The 20196-nt window shown below is 36.9% G+C and overlaps 1 protein-coding gene across 1 annotated transcript in view; it reads right to left on the bottom strand.

The window, feature by feature from the left end:
* The window catches only part of LOC119776622 (matrix metalloproteinase-17-like), a gene marked incomplete at its 5' end in the record, with an annotated part of 62363 nt that overhangs the window by 17182 nt on the left and 24985 nt on the right, over window positions 1–20196 (bottom strand). The window contains 3 exons of the mRNA XM_038275163.1: window positions 1459–1541; window positions 9557–9659; window positions 10112–10288. Of these exons, the coding sequence (XP_038131091.1) occupies window positions 1459–1541; window positions 9557–9659; window positions 10112–10288 (363 nt within the window). The remainder of the gene's footprint in view (window positions 1–1458; window positions 1542–9556; window positions 9660–10111; window positions 10289–20196) is intronic.

Here is a 20196-nt window from a genome sequence, read left to right as displayed (position 1 = left end):
AACTAAAATCTAACTAAGAATCTGTAGCAAGACTTTAAAAGTTGCTGTTGAGTCTCTCCATCTACCCTCACTGATCTTCAGAACAAAAGGCAGAAATGGCAATCTCCATTTACTCTATGTATTTTACAACACCCCAACAGGTGGAAAAGTTAAAGGAATACAAATACTTTCACCAAAAAAGAAATTGACTCCTTACTTACAACCCCTTTACCATTACCCCTTCTTAAATGTAATTCGGTTCAAAGCTGCCTCTATCAGTCACCAGTAGTTTGTCTTTCTCATCAAGCAGTCAGTGGAGCTCCTAACCACAGCCTTGAATACTTGGTCAACTGAAAAGCTTATGGCCCAGAAGAGTGATGGTCTATCCCAAAAGAGAACCTTCCCTTAGTGATTTTTATTGCTGTAACCCTGGTACGTGGTGCCAAAAAGCATTTGTTGGAGAAGGTGTACAGTTGAACCTGCCAGCTACTAGCTCCCCTGGCAGGGGAATTTACTCTCCCTCTTCTCCCCTTTCTGCCTAATTTTCACACGCCATCCTGGAGTGAGTGATTGGCCTCACCTGCAAGCCTGATCCAATCAGCCCTGCTGGTCATATGGCTCTCTTTCTGCCAGCATAATGACTCAGCATCTCTGTTAGTCTTTTTCCAGTCTTTATAATTAAAAGCTTTACCCTTCTCACAGAAACTATCACCCTTTGCTTTCTGCATGAATAACATCATACTTCACCAACTAAAACCTGTGGATTGCTTATTCTTTGCGATCTACCAGTGGGAATGGAAGGCGCACCACCCACACTTTGAATAAGAATGTATTTTACAAAAAAAAAGCTTTTGCTTTCCTGTGTTTCAACTCTACCAAAGTTATCAGAGTCTCATCACTTGCCCTGGCAGGCCAATTGTAATATAATCCAACTCTGGGTGACTCATAGGGATTAGTCTTTGGACCTTTTCTATCAGGATTTCTTTCATGTCTTCGGTTTTAGAAGCACCTAAGATAAATATGCATTTGTTTGCATGCATCACCTTGCAACATGGAAAATATGAAAATCTGTTCAGGGAAATAAAACAATAAACTGTGCTTCTCATTAACACAGCTGTCCTCTTCTTCATCATTTCAGTTTTATATTTATGATTTATTAAACACATCATAGCATCCCTCCATTGCATGCAATATTGGAAGCTTAATCCTGACACATGTTTTCTTCTCTGTTGATATCAGAGCAACGGACTTTTTGATTATTATACTTCAACATTTATTGCAGCATATATGAAATATATCACGTTTGAACCCTGGTTGATAATCTTTACAAAACTGTTAGCAATAACACTAATCTATTCACGTATAACATCATTCATTTTCCATTAGTTAATATATTTAACATCATTTACATCTCTGATAAATAGGTAGATAAGAATTTCAAAAACACAGCTCACCCACCCCTTACCAAACGTTGATTACCTTTAAAGAAGAAAGCCTCTCCTCTTATTTGGGCCACAGCATCAAAGTGACTGGTGCACCTGTCTGGGGCATCTTGTGCCAGTCTAAGAAAGACGGAGGAAATGAGATATTAGGTAAACAAAAGGACAGAACAAAAACGGAGGAGCACAAATGAAAGAAAAAAAAAAATAGATGTAATATTGTTGGAGCTGGTCAATTTGGTCCCTTTCCATGTCAGACTTTTTCATTTTTTTTTTATTTTCATATCTGGCTTTTTAAGCCATAAAACAAACCTGTTTGACATGAACACCTAAAATGTATTTGTATTTGCTCTGGGGACAGTTAATACTCAATTTGACAACGGATGATTAGAGGTAATTTTATTTAATCTGCATAAAGCCTTTTTTAATGAAATCTAGCAAATGTGACTCTAGTAAATAATATTTATTCACCAGTAGGAGATCATTCACACTCACTAAGGTTAAACAGATTTTATAATCTGCTTTATTTTCTTAAATAGAAGTGGTGATCAATACCACGATCAATGGAAATAGGGTGCAATACAAAGTGCTTAGTTATTTACAAACATGTTTACTTTTATGTAAGATTTAAGGATTTTATGATTATGCATTTCCTTTAGAAATGTAACTAACGAGAAAAATCAATTCTGGTATAAAACAGCAAAGTACATGGGTGTGAAATAGAAGAAGGTTTGGGAAAAAATGACAATTCTTTGGTAAGAAATAGGGGAAAAGATTTTAAAAAACAGTAAATTGACCAAGGCTTAAAAAAACAAACAAAATTAATGGCAACACTAATGACAAAACAATAAAGCAAAACAAATCCAGGAAGAACATAGACAACACTGTAGGTGAATGTATAAAGTATGATTCTGTTACAAACACACATTTGTCCTTCTTTCATGTAGTCCATGTATGCCCGTAGGATAAAAGCTATAAAATGTACAGTGTGTGACCACAAAAGGAATGTACTGTAGTAAGGTACTTTTTGCAGATATGTAAGCATTTTCTTCTACAGTTAATCATCAGTTGAATGTCTTTGGCTGGAAATATTATGTTCAATGCACACAGTGTGAGCTCTTTGAATTGCGAGTGTCGTTAATTATATCTGAATTATGGAGAAAATCATGGGACCTCCCCTTGTGTTTTAGCCGCTTCAAGTGTTCGCCACAGAGAGTGCTGCAAATTGTAATTATTGGGTCAATGCTGCAACATTTGTGTTGCAATTGAGGTGCATGTTTAAAGCACAGTATTTTGCATCTACAAAATGTGATCAACATGCCACATGGTAATTCTAGATAGTCTGGCTTAGTTTCAGAATAAACTACATATTTTACAGTGTGAGGAGTGCAGAAATAGAAGGTTATTTACTTAAAGAAGTGAATCTTCAAAGAAAAGCAAGACAGATAAGCAGTGCTGTGACAGGATTTACACAGTGCTGGACTTATTTGAGTAAACAACTTCATATATGAGGTAATATGCTGCAACGTAATCTTTCATTAGTAAGCGATTCAGAACACTAATGCAGTCTACTAAAGATGAAGCCATCACCAACCACTCCTGCCTCTCTGTTTGAATTATCAAGACAGTGATTCTTATTATTCATTACCTTTCTGAGTTCTAACTTCTCCACACGTATAAAACAAATGTCGATTGAAAAAAGATGTCTGAGCTGTATCCCCTGTCCCCTTTTATTAAGTTGCAAAGTCTTTGATTAAATGTGTTGGGTATTTTATCAGTGCATTTCAGTGCATAGTATGAATATTCTCTGAGGAGCCTGTACTGTTTTAAACCATTAATTAAAAAAAGGCCAAGCACGTTTAAATATGTGTCTTAACAGCGCAAATTTATAATGGATCACAAAATGTCATTTAACAACCAAGAACTTGCCCACTGATGGTTCATTAATTAACAAAAACTACAGTGCTGGACTGAATGAGTAATTAGCTTACTCTTCTAGAGGAGAGCAGATGCTGACATTATAGTTTCAAATAATAAAGAGTAAGAAGGCTTAAGAAGAAAGAAATATACAAGAAAAGAATAAAAAGGATAAAAGTTAAACAGCAGAAAAGGCCAGAGAATGAATCATACTGGACTGGTCTGCTGTAGTCCCATTCATCTTCTGATCAACTCTGATCTACTTTCTTGAAGTCCCTTTGGTAACCATCCCCACAGATTGATGCTGCCACCACTGTGATTCATCATTGGGATGATGAATCACAGAGCTATTTCCAATGTAAAATTTTTGTCTAATTTTCCTACATGCAAATAATGGAAGCTGCATTCATGAGTAAGTGAAGGAGAGGATTAAGGAAAATGTGAGGGATTGCTGTAGAGTCAATGACAAAATGCAAGTCAAATCGTGGCTGTAAGCCCATCCAGGAGGAACAAATCTTGCAAGTCTATGGCTGGATGCTGAACTAATCTGACTGTATTGCCTCTGTAAAGTGTCTTGACATGACATGTGTTGCGAATTGGCGCTATATAAATAAATGAACCGATTGAATTGAATTAAAGGTGGGAGAGGATAAAAAGGAGAGAAGGAAGGAGGGAAGGGAGGCAGGAAGGAAGGAGAGTGAAAATGGGATGAATGAATAAATGAGAAAAAGGGGACAAATACAAAGTTATCAAAGGTTAGAAGAAATGAGAAAGAAGAATGGAGTAAAAAGAAAAAAAATGAACCAGAAGAAAATGGAAAGAGGAGAAGAGAGTAAAAAGAGAAGATGATTACTGAAAGAAGAAAATAGGATTAGAGGAAGGCAGAAAGACTGAAGGAAGGAGACAATTGAAATATTGAAGGAGAGGAAGGGAATGAAACAGATGCTGATAGGAGAGTGGATGACTATGTGTTGGAGTGGATGGAAGACTGAACAAAGAAGGCAGATGATGACACAGTGAAGTAGAGAGAAAAAGAGAGGGAATGCTCAGTTGAAGAAAAGGTGTAAAAATTAGAAATAAAAAGAGAAGTAAAGAGTGAAGTAGAGAAAGTGAGAAGTGAAGAATGAGGGAGTTAGAAAGAAAAAAAGACTATCTGAGTAAAAGTCATATACTTCTAACCCAAACCTATGATTTTCTTGTACATATTTGAAGCTAGCCCCTGAAAACTCCTTTAATGACCTTTCTGAGATATCTCAGTTCATAGTTTTCATAGCGTCTCTCCCAGGAAAGGGCTGCATCCATCTAAGATGTATCTGCTTCTTTTTCACAGGTGTAGGTTTCAACTTTATTTCAACTCTTGTCCTCAAGCTGGATAAGACTCCGGACTTGCAACAAATCTGGTCCTTCTGGAGTCCAGTATGCTAATCCTTTCGCCTCTTTAAGCTGTAAAACCGATTCAAGATGTGAAACACTGTTCGAGCTTACAGGAAGGCCTAACCTTTTGATGTTTCTGTTTCAATATTAAACCATGATCTGAAATATTTCACATTTACAGAGTGAGGGGTATTCCAGTGCACATTTACTTATATACCATAAAGAAGATTTGATATTCATAACCATGCCTGTTCTAGGTTCTTCTGACAGGATGAGTAAAGAATAAAAGTGTATTTAAGAATATCTGGACTGGATTCATTATTTTTCATTTGTTCAGCATTATGATATAATGAAGGTTAATGTATTGTTTACCCGGATTATAAATGTGCTTTATGTCAACAGCAGTAAACAAGGTTATTCCAAGGAGAGTAACGCTGTTAGTCAGTGATGGGAATGTTAAGCGTGTTAACCAGCATATATTTAACAGTATTTGCATTTGAATGATTTTTAGGAGCTACCAAATTTGAAGTCTGCACGCAGCATAATGCAGTCTCATGGTAATGCATAAACACAAGGCTTTGCATTTTATTAGTTGGAAACGGCCTTCAAAAAGATAAGACATAAGATACTTTCTGCTTTTTGGGGGAGGTTTTGCTATACCACCAGAAACACATTGATGCTTGAGACAAATATGCTTGTAGAGTGCTTTGCTGTATGGTACAATGCGTTGCTAGGGCAACCGCATACCGTAAACTTTTTCAGATTTAATCAGATTATAGTCCCAAGCTTTGATGAAATCTTAGGTGGACTTTGTGTAACAGACAGACACAAAGTAATATATAATGTAATGTTGAAAATAATATAGGAACTTTCCTTGTTTTTTTTCTTCTCATCCTTATTAATAAGATGTTTAATCCAATGCAATTAAGCAGCTCAGACATACTGGTTGTAGAGTGTCTGCAATTTTTTTAAGTCCTGCTACAAATTCTTAGTTAATATTGCTCTGGATTTTGACAGGGAAATTTTTACTCCTAGATATGATTTAATCTAAATCCCTCTATAGTAAATTTGCATGTATACTTATGGTTATTGTCCAATTGAAAGATGGACTAAGTATATTGTAACCTTAAACAGGCTTTCTTTACCTGCCAAAAAGTTTTACTCAAGTAACACTACTTTAACATATTCTTATTTACTATGAAGTAAACACAGTGATCCGAAAAACTACTCAAGTAAAAGAAAAATAGTAGTTAGAAAAATGGCTACTCAAGCACTGAGAAACACTGATCATAGCATATGGTTCAATTTGTGAAAACGATTTAATGAGACAGATGTTATAAAGTATTTTGAAATGCAGTAAAAACATATAATTAGATAATAAAATAGCAAATGATGACAAAAGAAACACATTCAGTACCAAATTATTGACAAAATCAGGTGTTAAATACTAAAAAATATATACAGTTTACAATATATTCTCTTGACCTTTAAATAGTACAACGGGTTCAGCTAATGTTTGGAGCAAGATGACTCGCTGTACATAAACTGTCAGTGTACTTCTGTTATGATGCCTTTTAGCTAAAAACAAGCTTCTTTGTTATTTAGTGAGATAAGTGGTGTTGGGTAGAGGAAAATTATATTAAAGTAAGAGAAGTGCTACTTAAAAAAGCTGCTAAAAGTACAATTTATAAGAGTAATATAATATTACACATCAACTCTACCTTTTCCTCTATTGAAAAAAGCCTCTTCAAGTCACGATGCAACCACAACCACGCTGGTAATTTTGAAGACACGTTTTCAAACGACAGACTGAATGATGAAGGTATTAAACGATAAAAGCTTGTTGCTGCTCAGTGGCGCAGTGGGTAGCACTGCTGCCTTGCAGCAAGAAGGTCGCGGATTCGATTCCTGGCCCGGGGTCTTTCTGCATGGAGTTTGCATGTTCTCCCTGAGCATGTGTGGCTTCTCTCCGGGTACTCCGGCTTCCTCCCACAGCCCCAAAAAACATGACTGTTAGGTTAATTGGATTTTCTAAATTCTCCTTAGATGTGAGTGTGTGCGTGAATGATTGTTTTTCCTGTTTGTCTCTGTGTTGCCCTGCGATGGCGACTGCGACCCTGCCTCTTGCCCGTAGATAGCTGGAGATGGGCACCAGCACCCCTTGTGATCCCACTTGGGATTAAGAGTGTCAGAAAAAAAAAATGGATAGGTTAAACTTGTGGTATTGTTTAATAATCTCGTCTGCTTTAATCTTCTTTTGCTGTGTTCCTTCATCATCTATATGCTATTATTCTTTAACAAACATTTGAAGTCATAGCAGAGGAGTTATATTGAAATTACTTTAGTGAAATCCCTTTCACAAGTAGGTGGCCTTAGGCTGCGCTAGACTTTTTCTTTAGTGGTATCACAGTAAAGGGACAGGATACAAATACACATAATAATTTTTAACGTGATTATTTTCTCCTGTTTTGCCACTATGCAAGCCTTTATGTCAGCCTGTTACCTAAAGCCACAATAACATGATGTGTGAATGCAAAATAAAACCATGATATTCAACACAATACAAAAAGTGTTAAACAGCAGAAGGCTTTAAAAGGCTCCATATCTTTCTCATCTCTTTTCTGTTCAGTCAAGACAGCGTACAATCGGGCCGACTCACTGATATCGTCTGATGATTCCTCACAAGTTTTTATGTCAGCCATCTGTAACGCTTAAGCCAAATTTTCTACCGAACTATGAGAAAAGGCTCTTAATGGGATCTGTCCTGTTCTTGTAGTTTAATCTCCACTAATACATATTCACCAATCATTTTATGCTTCACTGGCTATTTCTGACCATTTTTACTGGAACGTTCCTCCTCTCAAGACTTAACTCATCATTTGGCCCTGAAACCAAATGATGAGTTAATGCCCAGATGGTCACAAAATTTGGAAAGTGAAATTAGCAATGATACCCCATTAGCTGTTCATAGGAGCACATTGGCGTGACATATGCGAGTATTCTAATATTTCCTCCAGCTCATGAGATGTAGAATATCTGAATCAGACGGTTTAATGACATGCTTCAGTCAATCATTAAACTCTTTTACTATCATTAGAGGGGTTCCCAAATGTAGTTTCTTACTGTGAACTGAAGAAGCATTTGAAAAAAGCCTTTCCCCCCATCTAGCATGTTATAACTACACTCCTCAGTGGATTTCCATTGGATTGTTTGTGATTAAACAAAATAAAGAAGAACATAAACGTGGTGTTTTTTTTTTTTTTTTCTTTGCAGACAACAGTCTAGAAAGTTTAACATTTGTCTTTGTCCTTGCCGTAATATAGAATACGACAGCCCAGAAGGGCTGTAGAAGCAAAACCAACTAACATACCGAACAGGTTTGGAATAAAGTTTGTGGAGATAAAATCACAATTTCTGAACTGTGAAATGGAAAGCTGTTTAGCTTATTTGTAAAAATAGAAAACGTGTGGCTACACTGATTATTCCTAAAGTGACAGGCTGGGTAAGGAGAGCGTTGATCATATAAGAGTACTTTGGTAACTCTGGAGGTCCACTTTTAACAGATCACTGTTTTAATGGTGTATTCGTCAGCTTTGGCCTTTATCGAATGATGAAAGAAAGCTATAAGAACTCTTCAAAAATGTGAAAGATTGTGCTCTCAAAATCAAACCTTTGGCTTATATTTAAAAGTAAAACTATAAATAATATAGCCTATATAATATATAATAATATATAATATAACATCTCTGGTAGAGGCAAAATCATGCTTAGCATAATAAGGTAGATAGTGAATGAAAAATGGCTTAAAACACTTCAGGCTGAGGTTCTGGTTTAGCTTCTCACAGGATAAAAAAGCACAAGAGTGAAGAGACATAAATCTAAAAGCCTTAACTTGTAATTTTAAGGAAAATATGTATGTTGTTCTAAAAAACATTGACTCTAATTAGATGTATTGTTTTCAGAATAAAACTTTATTAAAGGTATAGTGGAAGATGTTCTTTTTCCAAGTGGATCATCAATATAAGTGGTCCTCCTAATTGTCAATCATTCTGGTGATGTGTTTACCGAAGGCCGTCCTTCGTGCCCGTCCCAATAGTGTAAAAACATTTCTTTTGGAAAGTAAGCTTGTATGAGTGATGAAAACAGCAACTTTTAAACAGAGATTGCTCAAGGAAGAATGGGCTCATGCATGCTCTTGCACCTGCTTAATAGGCGTTCCTTCTAAGGATAGGGTACAGGGTTGTGCATGCGCATTTTTTTTTTTCAAAAGTGGAGAGGGTGGGTCTTTTTAAAAATTTCCAAATATCCTACACTATACCTTTAACAGACTTCCGTATTTAACCATGTAGGCTTTACTTCAGTCATCATAGCAGAAGCTGTATCTAATTGTTCTGTCAATGCGCTTATTTAAACCTTAGAGTTGGTTGAGATCAGATTTACATCTACTCACCATCTCCGACTTTTTACCTCTGTCTTCTGAATCTCTACAAGGTGATTATAAATCTATGTCACACTAGTCATATATGTTTTTTTTATATCATTGTCCTGCTACTGATACTTGGCTGATGTTGTAACATGAAACATTTCATGACTACAAACAATAACCTTAACCCACTGTTTGTTTAAGGTACATCTAGCACAAAAAAATTAAGAATTTTTTAAAAACATCCTTTCTGTAACTCATGAAAAGAGCTGCTAAATAATGATTGATCTGTGTATCTACGTTGGAGAGTAAAGGGAACAATAGGAACATGTCAAAGTTGAAGATATGTATGTAGATCATCTCATGTTTGATTCTCTTCCATTCTTGAGCTTAACTTAAAGTGTGGAAGTTTTCTCTTACTCACAGGAGTGTGGATCTGTTTTCAGGAAGGTCAAGAAGGACGGGAGGCTCAGGTGTCTGAGAGGGACTACCAGGTTGATTGGTGTGGGACACCGAATCTCTGACACCTGCACATTCAGATAAGTATTCCAGACAGAGAAGAGACAGCTGTTAAACATAAAGAAAAGTCCAGTCGATTCAATGCATGTAAATAAAATCCTAACAACAAGACAGATGTTTTTTATTTTACTCTTTAAAATCTTTTTGCAGCAACAATGTCTGCCAGTCTTGTATTGCGTTTATCTTTAATTTCCCTCATTTAAAAGCAATCATCCTTTTTGCCAGCCTTGTCCTTCAACACTCTCTCACCTTTCATGAAGCCTTTCAAGATCATTATTCTCTCAGTTGCAGTTCTTCCCATAGCAGGGAAAGGTATGATAAGGTCATATACCATAAAGAGTTCCAATTAACTCCATCCATGTTCTCATTAATCAATAACTTCACCTCACAGGAGTCAATACTCTCCTTTCTCACATAGCCAAACACACAAACATGGGGGGAATGTAAGGCCTCTTATTACCATAGAGCTGCCAGACACGGACTTTGTCCTCGTAGGGAAGATCATATTTCAGAGGGTCTCCCACCGGACCTTGGTAGTACGGTCTCATGATGGACTCCATAGCTGAGGTATGGACCAGGCCTATGGCGTGACCGAACTCATGGACTGCGACTGCAAAGAGATCCATCCCATGAGAGTCTGAAAGAAAAGCATGAAAGATTATAATTATGACTTTAAATGAATCGTACCTTTTTAAAGTTCTTGCATTCCCAGATTTAGGACATTTAGGGTAAAGTTGAAAAGGTAGAACATATCTCTTAAACAAATCTATAAGATAAATTTTTTTTTTTTTTTTTTTTTTTTTTACTGTGCTTGAAAGTTAAGTTTGATGTGTAATCCTGGGGTAACCACTGATGCAACATTTTATCCAAACCTCTTTTTAAAATGTGAAAAACAAGACAACATGTGTTGCTCTAAAAAAGAGCCAGCTGTTAATTTGCCCACATTCATTTTCAGAACCATCATCAGAAACAATTAAAGCAGCAGAAACCATCCTTCCGGGCTGAAAGAAGACACAAGTTTACCTGGTATCAAACAAAGTACGGAGGAAGGTGAGATGAAAGGAAATATCTTCAAAGCTCACTACTGCCATATAGAGACATCTTAGGGTCATCCCATCACCAGGAGTGTCAATTTTAAGGGATACCTCCAGTGAGACATGGCTTTATGAAAGTCTTTTTTTAAATTCATAAATATGTCAAATAATCTCATGTCAAACATATTTTCAGTATTTCAGACTTGTATAATTTTCTTTAAGGAATGGTTCCACTTTTTGACAGAACACCTGTCAAACAGTGGAACAGATAAATACTGTTTATTCGATGGCCATGAAACAATAAACAAACTGAAATCTGTGAGCTCTGTTAAATACCTACACCTGGTAAACCACCAGCTTTAATCAATGCTAAAATCATGATCTGCTTTGGTGCTTGAACAGTGTTTGGTAATCTTTATTTCACAATTTAAAATATTTTGAATGAATTAAGCTTAGATGGATAGTTTAGCACTAATAATACTCTTTAAAACTGAACTTATGAATCCATCATTTTTGTAAAAAGTAGAGCATTCTCACTATATTTTTGACATTATATCCCCTTAAATACAAGGACATTCAAGGTTCATTTAAGTATTTAGGAAACAAAAATCATAGAAATTATATTGGAACAAGTCCAACCTGGACTGAACGAGTCTTTGCTGGTAACACATTTTTTTCCTATGACACACTATAACCCTGTAACCGTCATGAGGACCCCAACGTTCTGACGTAATATGTTTTTGGTTTCGTAGTTTGTACCAGATCCATCTTGGCATTTCATTGCAGATGCTCATGCATGTAACTTGCAACTGATTAAATTATCATCAGATTGACTGTTGGGGAGTGAAGGGATGAATAAAGCAAATCATTTTGGTGGGTCTAACATATTGTACATTCTTGTGCACAAAAGCTGTTAGAAGTACATTTTCACCAGGAAACATTATAAAAACCTTCTTATAGAAAGCCAAAGTAGTGGCACAGCTGATCACCATGAGGAGAGAGTATTTTATGATGACAGATTAGAATGAAGTAGCAATATTTTATTAGTGGACTCGATTGAGGACCAAACCTAGGCATTTCTCTGCAGACAAAACGTCCATGGAAAAATGTGTCCTTGATGAGTTAGTAAATGCTGCTTTGAACAGCCACTCATCTAATGCTAAAGCTGTTTCTTTTTGTGCAAATCAAATAAAAAGCTGGAGATAATGCGCGCATATATGCATGTAGCAAGACGAGAGTGTATGCTCCTGTTTTAAAAGAAGAGTGCGGAGCAGTTTCCGTTTTTAACCTTTGGAGTGAGGACATGTTAACAAAAGGAGGACATTTTGGCTGCTCCTCATGAGCCCTTTGTGTGCACATGTGTACACATAAATGTTTGGTATATTTGGTATGGGACTCGATAGTTAATTTGTTAAAAAAAAAGTGTCCTTTACGCAGTAGGCAAAATTTATTATGACGCAAGTAATAAACGTGGTTCTTTGTGTTGTGTCCTGTTTCTGTGGGTGTTGGATTGGTATAACTAACATCTCCTCTTGGGTCTGCATGTGTGAAAACTTAATTTTTTGTTTGTTTACCCATGCAAAGTGTTTTAACAAACATATATTCATACTTGAGTAACAGAAAACCAGACATTGTTTTTGTTTGTATATTTCAGGCAGCAGGGAGTCTCCTGAGAGGCAACCTGCCACTAAACAAAGCGGGGGGGGCTGGGGGGTTAAGGCAGTGGTTCAGAAGATGAACCTGAATGTTCTACCTCACTGAAACAGCCAGAGGGAGGTTGAGAAGAAGCAGCAGCTGAAGACGGGGCAGCGGCAGAAGAGGGCTCAGAGGGAGAGGCAGGGAAGGCAGCTTATGTCAAACCATCACCTGTTTTTCACTGTTTGCTGTGTTACTTTTTTTTTTTTTTTCAATTTTTCTGTTTTCCTTTTAATTCATCCCTTAATGTATTGAATTTACATCAACAGTAGGATTCATTTGGAAATGATCTTTCATTAGAGCCTTTTAAAGATGCGATATCAAGGCATTTTCCATTTTGCCACAGTTTGAATACATTTGAATCACTTTAGGGAAGGCCAGGACATACCCACAGAAAAACCAGAAGAATCGATTTTTACTTATTGAATTTAAGTCTGAACTTTTTCAGTACCTCCTTGCATCAATTTGCAGCTGCATGACCACATTTTTTTTTAAGAAAAAAAAATGCTTAAAGGAATAGTACACCCAAAACATGATTAGCCTTCATTTTCTACTCACCCCCATGCTGAACAACACTCTGGAGTACTTTTTTGATAACTCAAATGCATCTGGAGATCTGGGAGGCTTCTTGCTGTCTGCTGACATTCAAATAATGGAGGTCTATGGCGCCCGAGACAGAAAGGTCCATAAAAGTCCACAAAAAACGTGTTAATATTCCTCCATACTGCTCGTCCAATGTATTCCAAGTGTCCTGAGTGGGTAGCATCCAGAATTTACTCGAAACGAAGTCATTTAGAATGTTTTTAGAGCATAAACAGTAGTGTATAGGATTTCCTGAAAGTGCGCCCCCGCACGTTCACGACGCTACGGAAGCCGGCAGACCAACCAGATGAAAGTGCGCATTCAGCGTCTGCTCTGCCGATAATGCAAGCGTAGAAGAAGAAATGTGCTGTTTACCTGAGCAAAGAAAGAAACAACGAAAGAAAAATGTCTGAGGACTTCAGTGTTGAGGAAGAGCATGAGTTCTTTGCCGAGCTGAATGCACACTTTCATCTGGTTTGGTCTGCCGCGGTTTCCGTAGCGTCGTGAACGTGCGGGCTGCATTGTTCAGCATGGGGGTGAGTAGAAAATGAAGGCTAATCATGTTTTGGGTGTACTATTCCTTTAATGTATGTGTTCAAGCCTTAATAACTCCAAACTGGTGGCCAGTACAGCAAAATGGACTACTTAGGTAAAAAAAAAAAATCTAAAGTGGTTTCAAAGAAACTTCCTTTGAGGAGTCACCTTTGACTTTTTTTTCCTCAGGCTTGATGAATATCACAGTGTCTCTTAATGTTTTTTTTAGTGGAAACGGCTCAGCCTAGGTTTGCAATTTTATCCCTACGTTCTGATGTCTGTGGGTTGCAAACTAACCGACATGACAGACAGCTCCGGTGGAGCTGTTTGGGATGTGCCGGAGTGAGATAACTGTAGTAATACTGCCTGAGCCCCTGGGCTGCCAATCAAAATCTATGTGTGGAAAGATATCCAAAGAGGCTGCGGGCCATTAGAGCACATTTCCATGGATGTAAGGCCAAAAAAAGAAAGCAAAGCTTCCAAAAACTCCTTGTCTGGATTTGCAAAGCAAGACAAAACCATGGATGTTTGGATAAAGATTTGCAAAAACGTGAGAGCATGTGTGTCATACCAAGCTAGCCTAAAACTCCCTGGTGGTAAAGAACACATCTGCATTCTGTTAACCTCACTTTGGCCTTAAAAATTAGGAGCATTTTACTGTTATGCTCCATTGAAAATGAAGGACGAGTGAAGAGGTACACCTCTTTCTGCAGCTCCTGGGATATCTAGAGGCCAAGAAGCCAATCCTAATTTAAGGAACCATTCAGAGAAGAGAGAAAAGTTGGATATAATCTTGGTCCAGACAGAGAGCTTGGTCTGAAACGAAAAGATGTCATTACAATTCTAGAGGATGAACAAGACTTAACAAGTTTGAACAGTGGTGCTGAATGTTGCCAGAGTTGTTAGCAATTTTGAATCACAGCAAAAAGGTCCTGGATTCAATTCCTTTCATCTTAAGATCCAAAATCATTAAGGCATAGGCAAGAACTGATAACTGATTTACTCAGTGACTGCTGGTGATAAGCATCAGTCCTCCAAGATTCGGATTAGGAGGAAGTTAGTGAAGGAGACTGACGGATATTAGCCTGAACTAACAGGAGGAAAACACACTGCTAATCTTTATTACATTTGACATGTCGAAATTAATTTTATTTACCTTTAAGAAACATAAAATGCAATATATGTTCCTGTGATGAAAAACCAAAAACCCAAAGTAAATGTAAATTTTTTTTATTAGGCTGTTCAGTTCAAAAGTATTCATACCCCTGACAGATTTATTTAAAGTCACATTTTGACATAGTAGCTGCAAAAGATGGAGCATCACTATACCTGTGAAAACATGCAAAACTATGAGCAATTATAAGAAGAGTTTGATTGCTGTATGTCAATCAAGATTTTAAAACAATTAAGAAGTGTATTAGGAATTTTCAGCATTCTAAAAAAAAGAAAAAAAAAGAAAGAAAAATCAAAATATCTAGATTTGCTTTTTAAAGTTTACTGAACAGGTTGTATGATCATTTTAGTCCTCCTGAAGGAACCTTAGATTGACTTTAAATGTGCTGCAGGATATGAATCATTATGAAATGACCTTTATCTTGCGTAACCAACAAAAGTAACAGAAGGAAAGACATTTTTCAAAAAGGATTCTCAGACAGAGCGGCCTTTAGGAAAAAATATTTGGGGGATTTTTTCTAATTTTTCCCATAAAACCAAAAAGAAATAATTGCTTCTTTACATTCCTGATAAGAAATATATTTAAATATTTATTATTCACTCAACTCTGCATAGTTATCAACTAGAAGCGCTGGCTCTTACAGAAAGTTAGAAAAGCAGTGGTTTAAAACGCACATATGACTTGGTGTGAAAGGTATTGAGAAATTAATGGTGTGTTTATTGATTTTTTTTTTCTCAAGTTACAATAGACATTGTACAGACTCTCTTTCCACTTGTTTTATATAGTGTTGGAATCAACCTCATTCTGTTGGTGACAATGGTTTCAATGGGTAAAGGGAGCAAAAAGAACAATTGGTAAAGACATAAAAACTTTTTTTTACCTTGATCTATACAAACAAATAGTATTTCATAATATGCTAAAATCCTAAATGCAAACATTTTTGAAAACTTCTCTTCATGTATTTAACAAAACATTAAACTCACAAAAAAAATTCTATCAACCTTGATTATTACCGGTATAAAACCCCCCAAATGGATTTGATTAATAAGAAGCTGCCGTTAAAATGTTTTCTCATATTGCTGTATTTTCTGTGTAAGTTGAGCGAGGCATGACTTTTGAAAACTACAATGAAGGCTTTATCTTTTTCCCATTCCTGCTGAGCTCAATTTCTGATATTGATATTTCTTTACTGGAAGAGACTTGAATCCTTAGAACTTTATGAAAAAAGTGTCTGGTGAGATGGAAAAAGTTTGAAAAAATAATTAAAGTGTGATGAAATTTTTCAGGCCTTCAAGATGTAAAACTAAATTATTAGCTAGATTCTCAAACTCTTGTAAATTAGGGTACATATTACCCATTCAATATCTGTCATCGAGCTAAGGACTGAGTGGAACATATGTAAAACCATATATGCATGACAGTTGTCCAAAATTACATCAATTACATTTGGAGAATCCTGTTTGCAATTTCATGCCACACATTTGCAGAAATTGGCAGAAACCAGCCAATAACATAATGTACCCTACTGCACTGAGTCAGGCATTGCTTCTAAATGTTAATGTCAATATGCAGCAACTGAATTTGCATTCTGGGACAACTATTTTTCAGAGATATGGCTTCAAATTAAAAGCACACAAAGCAACTATCATTTCTGAAATGACTGTGAGCTAATTAATAGGTGTTAAATTTGTGAACGCTACAAATACGCGTGAAAATATCAATAACTTTAAACTACCTCTCAGATTCTTTTTCGAATCATACCAACTATTATCAAAGTTATTTTACACTTGCATTACAGTCAATACTACATTACTTTAAACATTTCTACACAAGCAAAACATTCTATTATTACAAAATAGTATAATTAAATGGCTTTAAAAAAAATCAGTAAGTGTCACCGAGCAGAAAACTGAGCTTTGGGTGAAACTTGTAAATGTAGAAGGTTTAAGAAGTTCAATGTGAGGTGATATAGGTCTTTCTCACCGGTAATTCAGGGATGTTTAAATCTCTGTGGAATCCCTATGTCTAGTCATTCGTGTCTACTACTTATGTGGACGAAAATGTCTAACATGGTTTTATAATGCAGAGTTACAGAGTGGATAAAAGCTTTGTCGTGGGGAAACCAGATGGTTCGCTCCTGATATGTTTTAGTCTTCTTAGTGGAGAAGTATGCTTTTTTCTCACCACTGCTATTTATTTTCAGAACAGACACAGAAAATATTTTCACTATCCTATCTGTCTTTGGATCGAGTCAGCTGCAGTATTTAAGGGGATAAATAGATAACGGTCATAAACACACATCCGATTCCTTCCTTCTTTTCAGCTCTGCTTACATTTATATTACCTGTCAATACAATACTTCTTTACAAAGTGCAGCAAGTACTTATCTGCAATTGATCTGCGTATATGGATGCCTTTTATATAAGCATCCTATGAAAATATAAATTATTTCTACATTTCTGTAAAAAATGAATAAAAGAAAAACTGAAAATCGCAAGTAGAGGCCTTCCAGAAAGATATACAGAAGTTACAATATCAGGCATAATTTAAGATAGAAAACAAAAAAAAGTAATGGAGCAAAGCAAGTCAGCTACTCAAAGCAGAGTGTAGAAAGACGTTAAGTGCAAGATCAATTGTGTAAAAAAGGGCAGAAAAATAATTGATGTCAGAGTATATAGACGTCATAAGGCAGCTGATGTTCTCATCCTGTGGAAAAAAATTTTCCAAGCTCATAAATGCCCAAGTAAACACTACCATAATATTTCTATTTTTCATAGGAAGTAACTAGGCCCTTTAACTATAGCATACAATTTTGGAAAACAAACAAAAACGCTACTTTGTATTGAAAAAAAAAACTGAACCTGGACCTTTTAAAAGAGATGTACTTTCTTTCTCATATGGCTGAAGAATTATATCAGGTAGTAAACTTGCAGATGCAGAGCTTTGCAAAGTATTTCTGAGTCTTTAGCCTTCACAAATGTGCAATACCATATTCAAAGACTTAAATGCCTCTTATTTGAGTTTTTATGTAACTCTCTAATGTTCGGTTAATTGGTTTCTCTAAATTCTCCTTAGGGTCGAGTGTGTGAATGAATTGTTGTTTGTCCTTTTTTTCTCTGTGTTGCCCTGCGATAGACTGGCGGCCTGTCCAGGGTTTACCCGACCTCTCGCCCATTGACAGCAGAAGATAGGCATCAGCACCCCTCGCGACCCCAGCAGGGATAAGCATGATGGAAAATGGATGGATAGATGTAACTCTCTGACACAAAATAGTGGATAATTGGAAGGTACTGTCAGGCAAAAAAAAAAAAAAATGAATAAATAAATACATTTTGTTTTGTTTCTCCTTACTCTGATTCCCCTAAATACATTTTGGAGAGTCCACCTGTCCCCCTTCTTTATACTTTAGTATTTATAGTCCACCCTAAATGATTCATTCTCGGAAAAAGTCCAGTTGTTATAAGAAGCCTTCAGAGATTTGTTAGAGAACATTAAAGAAGAAACCATCACAATGACTCAGAACAATGCAAGACAGGTCAGGGATGAAGTTTTAAGTTCAAAGCAGTATGGGCTGATAAAACAATACTCCAAGCATTAAGCATCTCTTGAAGCACGGTTCAGTCTATCTCTAAAAAAATGCAGAGATGAATCAATTCACACAAAGTGGACAGCATAGTTAGAGAAAATCTCCATGGTAACGCTGAACAAGCTGGAGAGATCAAAGCTCAGGTGGAGAAATTGGTTGAGAAGACAACAACAAGTCGTTGACTCCCAGTGATGGGACTAACGGCGTTGAAAGTAACGGCGTTACTAACGCCGTTACCTTGTTTTAGTAACGAGTAATCTAACTAATTACTTTGACTGTAACTATAACGCAGTTACCATTGCAGGCACCCCGTTACTGCGCGTTACTTAGGTCGCGCAATGAACCTTTTTTCATGATAGGACTCGTGCGCAGCTGCGTGAAGCTGACACCCCACCCACGTCAAAAAACTCTGCAAATAGACTGAATGGTTAGTGCAACGTTAGTGCAGATTTGTGCAGAAAAAAATATTGTTTGTGCTACTTTTGTTTAAGAGATATTAAAGATTTATTTTAGGTCATCCAGAGGTGCGCGCCTTGTCATGAGAGAGGGGAGGACGAGATTCCGTCTGTCAGTTGAATAGGTGGGTGTTTCTGCTGGCGGGTGTTAACGTACAGCACACACAGAGAGATGGAGAGTGAGGATGACTCCAGCAGCAAAACAGCGTTTTCCACATGGAAATACCGGTGTTACGTAGAGCTGCGTTTCCCCATCACATAACGGTTTCCTCTGCATCTCCACACAGCGCAGGCGGCACGAGTCACCGCGCAAGCGACAGTAAACGCGCATGCTCGCTAAAGGCGCGCAACAGTCGCTCTGTGCTCGCGCCACAGGAGAAGTATGGAGAGCGTGAACGATCAAATGAACCTGACAACAGCCAGAAATGATAGCCTATATGGAGAAAGGGAGAAATCTGGATGGATGGATGGATGGATGGATGGATGAATGGATGGATGGATGGATGGATGGATGGATGGATGGATGGATGGATGGATGGATGGATGCTCTGCCTTCTCAACCTACTGTATTTTTTATTTTAAACATTATTTGATGGCCTTTGTGGCAGGGATGGAGATCCATATTTTATGTCACACACAGAGTATACATCTAGATAGATAGATAGATAGATAGATAGATAGATAGATAGATAGATAGATAGATAGATAGATAGATAGATAGATAGATAGATAGATAGATAGATAGATAGATAGATAGATAGATAGATAGATAGATAGATAGATAGATAGATAGATAGATAGATAGATAGATAGATAGATAGATAGATGTTGCAGTATCTATAACAACCCAAACACACAGGATTTCAGAATTAGACATCCCCAGTTATTAATTTCATATACTCACCAGATCTGAATGTCCTGTTATAAAACTTCACATCGCGTTCCCCCTGATGTCATTTACGTTGAGTTGCAATAAATGCTAAACTGTCTGCAGGTTCTTGTCTTTGTCGTCCTCTCTATTCAGCTGGCTTTGGAAACACACGGCGAGAAGGTGGGGGCTGGGTGGTGAGGTTTACGGGGGCGAGAAACGCAAAAGTAACGCAATAGTTACTTTTACTAGTAACTAGTTACTTTTATTGTGGAGTAACTCAGTTAGTAACTCAGTTACTTTTTGGGAGAAGTAACTAGTAACTATAACTAATTACTTTTTCAAAGTAACGTGCCCAACACTGTTGACTCCACAGATTTAACCTTTATGGGAAATTGTTGAAAAAGAAAAGGACTGCAGATGATACAATAAATGTTTGGAAGAATATGTGGTCAGATAAGATCAAAGTTTCCTCTTAAACGAATGGAGGATGATAGAACTGTGGATGTAAATAAATGTACACAGCAAACCTGGAAGGATATATTCTATAGGGTGCACCGGACGCCAAATCAGGATAGAGGTTCATCCTCTTTCCTGGACAACACTCCCTACAATTC

The sequence above is a fragment of the Cyprinodon tularosa genome, unplaced genomic scaffold (genome assembly GCF_016077235.1).
Source record: "Cyprinodon tularosa strain WSP-4 unplaced genomic scaffold, ASM1607723v1 ctg946, whole genome shotgun sequence".
In the NCBI taxonomy this organism is placed as follows: domain Eukaryota; kingdom Metazoa; phylum Chordata; class Actinopteri; order Cyprinodontiformes; family Cyprinodontidae; genus Cyprinodon; species Cyprinodon tularosa.
Note: the sequence above shows the minus strand (reverse complement) of the source record. Positions and strands in the feature narration are given on the sequence as shown.